Below are 10,889 nucleotides of genomic sequence, written 5' to 3' on the forward strand. Positions count from 1 at the left end.
TTCTCTTCTATAGAAGCCTCCTACGGAGGTCTCCTATTCTATAGAAGCCTCCTACGGAGGTCTGCTATTCTATAGAAGCCTCCTACGGAGGTCTGCTATTCTATAGAAGTCTCCTACGGAGGTCTTCTTTTCTATAGAAGTCTCATACGGAGGTCTTCTATACTATAGAAGTCTCCTACGGAAGTCTTTTATTCTATAGAAGCCTTCTGCGGAGGTCTTGTATTCTATAGAAGCCTCGTACGGAGGTCTTATATTCCATAGAAGCCTTCTGCGGAGGTCCTCATTCTAAAGAAGCCTTCTGCGGAGGTCTTCTATTCTATAGAAGCCTTCTGCGGAGGTCTTGTATTCTATAGAAACCTTCTGCGGAGGTCTTCTATTCTTTAGAAGTCTCCTGTGGAGGTCTTCTATCCTATAGAAGCCTCCTACGGAGGTCTTCTATCCTATAGAAGCCTCCTACGGAGGTCTTCTATCCTATAGAAGCCTCCTACGGAGGTCTTCTATCCTATAGAAGCCTCCTACGGAGGTCTTCTATCCTATAGAAGCCTCCTACGGAGGTCTTCTATCCTATAGAAGCCTCCTACGGAGGTCTTCTATCCTATAGAAGCCTCCTACGGAGGTCTTCTATCCTATAGAAGCCTCCTACGGATGTCTTCTATTCTATAGAAGCCTCTTACGGAGGTCTTCTATTCTATAGAAGCCTCCACCGGAGGGTTTCTTTTCCATAGAAGCCTCCTACGAAGGTCTTCTATTCTATAGAAGCCTCCTACGTACGTCTTCTATTCTATAGAAGCCACCTACGTACGTCTTCTATTCTATAGAAGCCTCCTACGGAGGTCTTCTATTCTATAGAAGCCTCCTACATAAGTCTTCTATTCTATAGAAGCCTCCTATGGAGGTCTTATATTCTATAAAAGCCTCCTACGTACTTCTTCTATTCTATAGAAGCCTCCTATGGAGGTCTTCTATTCTATAGAAGCCTCCTACGGAGGTCTTCTATTCTATAGAAGCCTCCTACGGAGGTCTTCTATTCTATAGAAGCCTCCCACGGAGGTCTTCTATTCTGTAGAAGCCTCCCACGGAGGTCTTCTATTCTATAGAAGCCACCTACGTACGTCTTCTATTCTATAGAAGCCTCCTACGGAGGTCTTCTATTCTATAGAAGCCTCCTACGGAGATCTTCTATTCTATAGAAGCCTCCTACGGAGATCTTCTATTCTATAGAAGCCTCCTACGGAGGTCTTCTATTCTATAGAAGCCTCCTACGGAGATCTTCTATTCTATAGAAGCCTGCTACGGAGATCTTCTATTCTATAGAATCCACCTACGGAGATCTTCTATTCTATAGAATCCTCCTACGGAGATCTTCTATTCTATAAAAGCCTCCTACGGAGGTCTTCTATTCTACAGAAGCCTCATACGAAGGTCTTCTATTCTATAAAAGCCTCGTACGGAGGGGTTATATTCTATAGAAGCCTCGTACGGAGGTCTTCTATTCTATAGAAACCTCCTACGGAGGTCTTCCATTCTATTGAAGCCACCTACGGAGGTCTTCTATTCTATTTATCGGTTTTTCAGTGTGCATGAAGACGCGGAGAGTGCCACAGTTCGAAAGAAATAACCATCTCTTAATTTTTTGTGCTTTTTTCATAGTCCCCACTTTAGGCCACTCAGAATGTCTATTCATTCTCAACACTTAACTAACTTCGAATTTATCTTGTTTTCTCCCTCCCTTTTCAGCCCGACTCCGAAGATGACATCTCCTATTTGGAATGGGAAATGGTCCGAGTTCGTTTTGTCAAGGCGGCCACGCTGGAGCGCCTTGTCGAGGCACTGGCCACCGATGATGGTGAACTGGAATCTACCTTCATCAATGTTTTCCTCAATACCTACCGTACCTTTTCAACACCCAAAGAAGTTCTTGGCCTCTTCATAAAGCGTTTCAATGCGCTAACGGAGAAACAACGTATCGAAGACATAAAACACAAAGATGATGTCGATTACGATCCGAGTGCCACAATACATGAACAGCACAAAAAAACTCTAGTCTCTGTGTGGAAAATGTGGCTAAATGGATTTCCCGAAGATTGGAATGAAGAAAATCTACGTTATCTGATATCCTTTACAAGCAAACATTTACCCAATTCCGATTTACATTCGCGGGCTTTAAATCAACTTGAAATGATATTGCGTCAACAGGTGTATAGTAAGAAAAGTTTACCACCCTGGTTGGGAGATCAATTTGCCGATTTATATTTGGCACCGGAATTTCAAAGACGTGCCTGTTTTCTGGAAACATATCGGTTTCCGCGCATAGATGTGCGACATTTTGCCGAGCAGCTAACACGTATGGATTGTGATTTGTTTAAGAAGGTGATATCACATCAATGTTTGGGCGCCACATGGTCACGAAGATCGCAGGGATGTTGTGAAACCGTTGTCGCCACGGTGACACAGTTCAATGAAGTCTTATATCGAGTCATAACAAGTATACTGATAGAGAGAGCTTTGGAACCACAGGTGGGTGTGAACGAACCATATAAATTAAACTCCCTAATTGATTCTCTTTCTCTCCTCCCTCTTTTTCACAGGAAAGAGCAGTGTATATAGCAGTATGGATAGATATAGCTCAAGAACTAAGGTTACTTAAGAATTTCTCTTCCCTAAAAGCCATTGTAACTGGTCTGAATTCATCGGCTATTTATCGTTTAAGTAAAATTTGGAGTGTATTGCCAAAGGAAAAGGTAAGAAGTAGAAATCAAACATTTAGTTTGTACTCGTATATATAGACGCCGCCCTAGGTCGTCTATAAAGAAGATCTGTAGGACGCCTATAAGCCTCCCTTTACGTCGCCCATAAAGACGAACTTTCGGTCGTGTATATTTAAGACCTTTTGGTCGTCGATAAAGACGCGCTTTAGGTCGTCTATAACGAAAACGTGGATTTTTATACCCTCCACCATAGTATGGAGGGTATATTAAGTTTGTTTTTTCGTTTGTAACGCATTGAAATACTCATTTCCGACCCTATAAAGTATATATATTCTTGATCAGGGTAAAATTTTAAGTCGATCTGTGCACGTCCGTCCGTCCGTCCGTCTATGGTAATCACTCTAGCATCCACAAAAATGGAGATAGGACGCTGAAATTTTGGGAAAATGCGTCTTTTGTTTGCAGGATGATGGGCTATATCGGTCCACGTTTTGGTACGGTATTTTGCCGTTTTTAGCTACATTTTCAGACAGATGTAGCTATAATTTGACATTTAGGGTTCCTAAGTGTCAAAAAACTTATATAACAAAAGTTGTGGGCATAGGTCCACGTTTTGGTATAGCCCCCATATAACGGTACCCCCCGATTTGCGGTATTTTGAGGTTTTTAGCTACATTTTCAGATCGATTTAGCTATAATTTGACATTTAGGGTTCTTAAGTGTCAATAAACTTATATAACAAAACTTGTGCACATAGGTCCACGTTTTGTTATAGCCCCCATATAACGGTACCCCCAGATTTACGGTATTTTGCCGTTTTAACTACATTTTCAGACCGATGTAGCTATAATTTGACATTTAAGGTTCTTAAGTATCAATAAACTTATATAATAAAAGTTGTGGACATAGGTCCACGTTTTGGTATAGCCCCCATATAACGGTACCCCCCGATTTACGGTATTTTGACTTTTTTAGCTACATTTTCAGACCGATTTAGCTCTAATTTGACATTTAGTGTTCTTAGATGTCAATAAACTTATATAACAAAAGTTGTGGACATAGGTCCACGTTTTGGTATAGCCCTCATAAAACGGTACCCCCGATTTATGGCATCTTGACGTTTATAGTTACATTTATAGACCGATTTAGCTATAAATTGACATTTAGGGTTCTTAAATGCCAATAAACTTATATAACTAGTGGACATAGGTCCATGTTTTGGAATAGCCCCCATATAACGTTACCGACCGATTTCAGGTATTTTGACATTTAAATTCGCATTTCTAGACCGAATTAGCTATAAATTGATATTTAGGGTTCTTAGTAACCAAAAAACTTATATTCGAAATATTTATGTGGTATAGCCCCATATAACGGTACCTCGGTATAACGGATTTCGGTATCCCCATATAACGTATTTTCGGTATATTGAGAATTTTACCTACAAGTTTTAACGGAATTATCTGTAATTTGAACATTTGACATTTGAAATTCTTAGTGGTCACCACACCTCTCCACCAAAAATTGTCAAGAAAGGTCGATGTATTGATAAAGCTCCCATTTAAAGTACCTCCCGATTTTCAGTAATTTGATGATTTTAACTATAATATTAAACCGAACTAGCAGTAATTTGACATTTGAAGATCTTAGTGGTCACAACACCTCTCCATAAAAAATTGTCAGCACAGGTCCATGTTCGGATATAGCTCCCATATAACGGTACCTCCCAATTTTCAGTAATTGGCAATTTTAGCTAAAATTTTTAACCGAACTAACTGTAATTTGACATTTGAAGGTTGTAGTGGTCACCACACATCTGCATCAACAATTTTCAACATAGCCCCAATATAACGATACTTCCCGATATTCGGTACTTTGAGGATTTTACTTAAAATGTTTAACCGAACATAGGTCCATGTTTTGGTATAGCCCCAAAACAAACCTCCCGATTTTCCGTACCTTAGCTTTATTTTTGGGACGAACTTTCTGTAATTTGAAATTTAAAAGCCAACAAAAATTGTTCATTTAAGTTCATATTTTCGTATAGCCCAAATACCTACGAACTAGCTGTTAATGACATTTGAATTTCCCACGTTATGTACCGATTTTGGGTATTTTGAGGATTCTTTGAGGATTTTTAACCGAATTAGGAGTTATTTGACATTAAAAGCTCTCATCAAAAACTGTCAACATAGGTTCATGTTTTATTATAACCCCTATATAACGGTACCTCCCAATTTCTAGCCCACCAAAAATTGTCAACATACATATGTAGTTAGATATAGGCACCATAAAAAAGGGCCTACCGAATGAAACATTTTATGTACATTATCTGACATTTTAACGTACCCACTTAAAGTTTGGGACAGGAATGAAAACTAATTATTCCATTTTAGTTCAGAATATTTTATGGTGGAGGGTATGAAAAGTTCGGCCCGGCCGAACTTAATGCTTTTTTACTTGTTTTAAATTAATTTTTCAATGAACTTTGACTTTTTAAAAATTATTTTTTACAAAAAACCTGGATTTTTAAAAATTCAGTTTTCACTGAACGTTGAATTTTTAAAAATTATTTTTTACAATAAACCTGGATTTTTAAAAATTCCTTTCTAAAATAAACTTGGATTTTTTAAAAAAAAAACATTTTAAAAAAAATTTTTAATAAAATTTTTCAATAAAGTATTTTAATTAAAAAATATTGTTTCTGTAAAATATTTTAATTAAAAAATATTTTTTTAAACAACAATGGGATTAATCCAGACTATTTCGAATAAAACATTTTAATTAAGAACTATTTTTCAATAAAATATTTTAATAAAAACCCTTGAAAAATATTATATTTTAATTGAAAATTTTCTTTCAATAAAATATTTTTATTAAAAAACATTTTTTCAATAAAATATAAAATATAATAAAATAATTTATTTGAAAATTTTTAATTTAAAAATATTTTGATTAAAAAAATATTTTTTTTTCAATAAAATATTTTAATTAAAAAATATGTTTTCAATAAAATATTTTAATTAATAAAAATAATTAATCTAAGAAATGTTTTTTGAACATATTATTTTAACTATTTTTTCAATAAAATGTCTCATTTTAAAGATATTTTTTCAATCAAATATTTTAATTAGAAGATATTTTTTTTAGAAAAATATTTCTTCAAAAAAATATTTTTTTTTAATTATTTTTCAATGAAATATAATATTTAAAAAAAATATTTTTTTAATAAAATATTTTAAATAAAGAATATTCTTTCAATAAAATATATTAATTAAAAATATTTTAAGTAAGAAATATTTTTCAGTAAAATACGGTTCGAATTAAATATTTTTTCAATAAAATATTTTAGTTAAAAATATTTTTTGAACAGAATATCTAAATTAAAATATTTTAATTAAAAATAATTGTTAATTAAATATTTTAATCAAAATATGTTTTAATTAACAAATATTTTTGTCAATAAAATATATTAATTAAAAAATATTTCTTCAATAAAATATTTTAATAAAAAATATTCCTTCAATTAAATATTTTAATTAAAAAATAATTTTGCAATAAAATTATAAATTAAAAAATATTTTGAACAAAATATCCCAATTGAGAAATAATTTTCAATAAAATATTTTATTTAAAAAATATTCCTTCAATAAAATATTTTAACTAAAAATTATTTTTTAATAAAATATTTTATTTAAAATATTTTTCTAATTAAATTATTCAATAGAATATTTTAATTAAAAATATTTTTCAATAAAATTTTTTAATAAACAAATATTTTTTAAATAAAATATTTTAATTAAAAAATATTTAATAAAAATATATATTCAATAAAATATTTTAATTAAAAAAATTCAATAAAACATTTTAATTAAAAAATATTTTTTTCTATAAAATATTTTAATTAAAAAATATATTTTCAATAAAATATTTTACTTAAAAACTATTTTTCAATAAAATATTTAAATTGAAAACTGTTTTTTCCATTACATATTTTAATTAAAAAATATTGTTTCAATAAAATATTTAAATTAGATAATAATTTTTTAATAAAATTTTGTTCATTTAAATATTTAAAACATTTTTTTTTTCAAAATTTTTTTAAAATATTTCGTATGCAAAATTTTAATTTAAAATATTTTTTAATAAAATATTTTAATACAAAATAAATTTTCAATAAAATATTTTAATTTAAAAAATATTTTATCTTCAGTAAATATTTTTTATTAAAATAATAATGATGTAAAATATTTTTTATTAAAATATTTTTTGAAAAAAATTCTTTTAATAAAATTGATGTTTATTTTAATAAAAATAATTTTTTATAATTTATAATTATAATTTTATTTTTTCAATAAATTATTTTAATTAAATAATTTATTGATATTTAATTAAATAATTAAATGACATGTATTTAATTAAAATAATTTAATGAATTTTTAAGTTAAATATTTTAATAAAATAATTTATTGAAAATATTTTTTTAAAAATATTAAAACAAATATTTTATTTGTTTTCATTCCAGCTGGAAATATTTCAAGAATTAGCACGAATTTGTTCCGAAGATAATAATGCCTCAGTCCAAAGAGAGCTGCTGATACGAGAGGGTACAGCGAAATTTGCCGAGACAGTGGGTGAGAATGATCGTCACATGCAGAAGATAATACAAAAGCAGGTGAGATACTCCCATCTAAAAGTCAAATAGCCTTAATCTAATACCCCCTTTCTCTCACTTTTCAGTCTACCCACACATCGCACGGTACCATACCCTATCTGGGGACGTTCCTTACCGATTTGACAATGATTCACCAGGCCAATCCGGATACAGTGGGTGAAGATAATTTGATAAATTTCGAAAAGAAACGTAAAGAATTTGAAGTTTTGGCCAAGATAAAACTTCTACAAGGAGCAGCTAATACCTATAATCTCGAGGAAGATCCGCTCTTCAATCGTTGGTTCTACTCAATGCCTGTGCTGACGGAAGAAGATGCCCATACGCTGTCATATCAATTGGAACCACCACCACCAACGGCGCCAAGAAAAAGTAACACCTCCTCAAATATGTCTTCGGCAAATTCTTCAATTCTGGGGCATAGGAAAACCGATTCAATTGCCTCGAATTCAAGTAGTGGAGCGGGGTCCCAGTTTTATTGTGAAATCAGTTCGCACAATAGTTCAAGGCACAATTCATTGGATAGAGAGGCTCACAATAATCACATGTCGGCAACTAGCAGTGTTTCGAATTTATCCCTGGATTCAAGTAATTCTGGAGGTGGTTTGAATAAGTCCAAAATGATACACTCACAAAGTTCAAATGGTTTACTGAGAAGTAGTCATGGTTCAACGAGTGGATCGCATACACCCACCCATGTGGGCTCGCCGTTGATTAATGCGCAGGTTGTCAATTCGCCTGGGGCCAATGCCGACTTTTATATTGTAAAAATAACCCTGGAATCTGAAACAATGCCCCAAGATGGCATTGTGGTGTACAAAAGTATGATGGTTAAGAATAATGAACGCACACCGCAGGTGATACGTAATGCCCTGATGAAGTTGGGTATTGAAGATGATGCCGATAATTATACTTTGGCCCAAAGGTTACCCGACAAGGATGTTGATTTGCCACGCAATGCCAATGTTTTCTATGCCGTGGTGGTGAATAAAAATTTCGAATTGCGATTTATTTTAAAACCCAATCCCGAACGTATGACAAATGGTAGTGGTGTTGGTGGTGGCGGTATTCATGGCAGCAGCGGTGGTAGTCGTAGTAGTCGCAGCAGCAATAGCTAGTGGTTAACTAAGACCCTGTAAAAATATGGGGTCTTGGAGTTAAGCTATGGAAAAAAGAAAAGCAAACAAGAAAATAAACGCAGAGCGTCATTTTCGCAGGCATGGGTGCTTCACATGATATGTATTTGCAACTCCGACACAAGAGTTTTTGTTTGTTTGAGGTCGTAGCAGGGCCATGGAATAAAACTGAAACAAACACACACACACAAACACAAATTCGTTTATAAGTATATATTATGTAGTGGATGTATTATATTTAATTTTATTTAATTTAATTTTTGTATGTAACCACAAAGTTGAAATGTTTGTTTATACAAAGTGAGGTTAGAATTTAAGTAAGACCTTAAACTTCCTAAATGCCTTAAATGAAGGCATTAGTGAAATTTGAGAGGACAAGAGGAGAAATTGAAACGGAAGATGTTGGTGGCTATGTTTTGTCAAATATTTTGGGCACACATTTCTGGCCAGGACACTTGCCTTTGGAGATTTTAATTTAGAATCTAAATTAAAGATTCCAAATTAAAATCGGAAAATCTAGAGCTTTCGAGAGGAATTAACCTTTAGTCATAGATATATTTTTTAGACCCCAGTTCAACTTTAAAATACAGTTCTTTTGAACTTTTTACGATCTAACTTAAAAAAAAAAGTAAAACGAGGGCTGCCTAGTCGAAACTCGAGTTGTAATCTATACGTCGGAGTGAAACAAGTTTGCCATAGCTGTGGTCTGAGTATTAAAAAATCCCTTAACTCCGACTCCAGACCAAAAAAGCAGGAAGCAACTTGCTTAGGTTATCGGAACAACAAACGAATGATTCGGAGTGGGACAATTTAGTTACATCCCTGGTTAAAGTATTGAACATTTTCTAGACTGCGTCTCCAGACAAAAAAATCCCATCCCATTAGGGGGACTTCGTTAGGTATGGAATCAAAAGTATCAATGTGCTTGATGTATAGAAATAAGGACAGGATCTGCGTCATCTCTGGAGACAACAACAACCCCAGTCAACACTAGCGGACCAATATTCATTCTTTCCCATTGAATACGTTTCGTACATAGAAAGCTTTCGTATGTCTAGAAAATATTTTAAGAGCCATTTATAGAAAGAAGACATTTTAAGCTCATATAGTACTGACAAATATACCTTCTGGAGATCATTTGTGGTTAGGAATGAATGTGAAATGAACAAATTCGGAATCAGACTTCTAATATTCGAAGACCCAATGTACAAACAAAGGCTGCGGAGTCGAAACACAAGTCGTTGTCTATGTGTCGGAGTCCAATAATTTCGCTGTAGTCGTCGTTTGGAGACAATAACAACAACAATTCAATATACGCGGACCATTATTGATTCCATCCTATTGAATATGTTCCGTTCATCCCTAGAAAACATTTTTCGGAAGTCACTTCTAGAAGGAAGAACTTTTAAGGCCAAATGGGAAAGGCTGAAATACTATGGAAAACTTTTAAGGGTAGGTGAACTACATGGTTGCAATCAAAAAACGCGGGCTGTGGAGTGAAAAACCGAGCTGAGGTCTATGATTCGAAATAGGACAAACTCGAGACCAAAAGATAATACTAACAAATTATGGACTCCGTAACGCACAAACAGCGGATCTAAGTCATCTAAGATTTTTTTTTTGACACATGCTAAAAGATACGAACTGATCCGACCTGATCCTAACTTTAATCTACAGACCCGGCTCAAACCATTGCAAGTCATACAACTGATATATAGACAGAAATTAATTGAGGTTATTCAAAGCTGGAATCCTTCAATTTGTACCCCCAATCCGACCCGAAGAATAACACTTAGACCAAGTTAACAAAATGGAAATTACATGAAGGTTTTGTGTTGCAATTTCTAGACCCGAACCAAATAGTCATATTCTCATAACGATTCAGACCCATTTACAGCCTTATGGCTGTTATTTGAAGGTAATACGCTTCACGCTAATACGCTTCAACTAACAGTTATATTTGATTGTATAGATTGAGACTCTAGACCCGACCCATGTTAACAAAATGGAAATTATTTGAAGTTTTTTGATATTCTCATATCAATTCAGACCCACTTTCAGTCTTATGGCTGTTACAAAGAACCGACCAAAAATTATGTTTGTATATAGTTACAGACTCGTTAAGATCCTTATCCAGCCGTTATAAGATTAGTCTATAGACCCGACCTAATGAAAGTTATTTGAAGTTTTGTTTTTATACGTCTAGACCCGACTCAACATTTCCAGTTTTGTGAGCCAAAACAGAGCCACTAGCAGTTTTGTTACTGGCAACTAGACCCAAGACCCGACCCAAGTAAAGGATTGTAAGATATTTAAGGCTTATATGCAAATTTAAACTTCAAATTCTAGACCCGACCATGCTAGTTGTCAATT

General features: G+C 33.4%; 1 protein-coding gene across 3 annotated transcripts in view; it reads left to right on the plus strand.

Annotated features, from left to right (window-relative positions):
- Positions 1-8,576, plus strand: part of Rgl (Ral guanine nucleotide dissociation stimulator-like) — a 130,794-nt gene extending 122,218 nt beyond the window's left edge. For all 3 annotated transcript variants that reach the window (XM_073984072.1, XM_073984071.1, XM_073984073.1), the window contains 4 exons: positions 1,738-2,517; positions 2,589-2,741; positions 7,234-7,383; positions 7,449-8,576. In XM_073984072.1, the coding sequence (XP_073840173.1) occupies positions 1,738-2,517; positions 2,589-2,741; positions 7,234-7,383; positions 7,449-8,498 (2,133 nt within the window). In that variant the 3' untranslated portion in view covers positions 8,499-8,576. The remainder of the gene's footprint in view (positions 1-1,737; positions 2,518-2,588; positions 2,742-7,233; positions 7,384-7,448) is intronic.
- Positions 8,577-10,889: the final 2,313 nt, after the last annotated feature.

The sequence above is a fragment of the Musca autumnalis genome, unplaced genomic scaffold, assembly GCF_047663935.1.
Source record: "Musca autumnalis isolate F117 unplaced genomic scaffold, ASM4766393v1 scaffold_4, whole genome shotgun sequence".
Lineage (NCBI taxonomy): Eukaryota > Metazoa > Arthropoda > Insecta > Diptera > Muscidae > Musca > Musca autumnalis.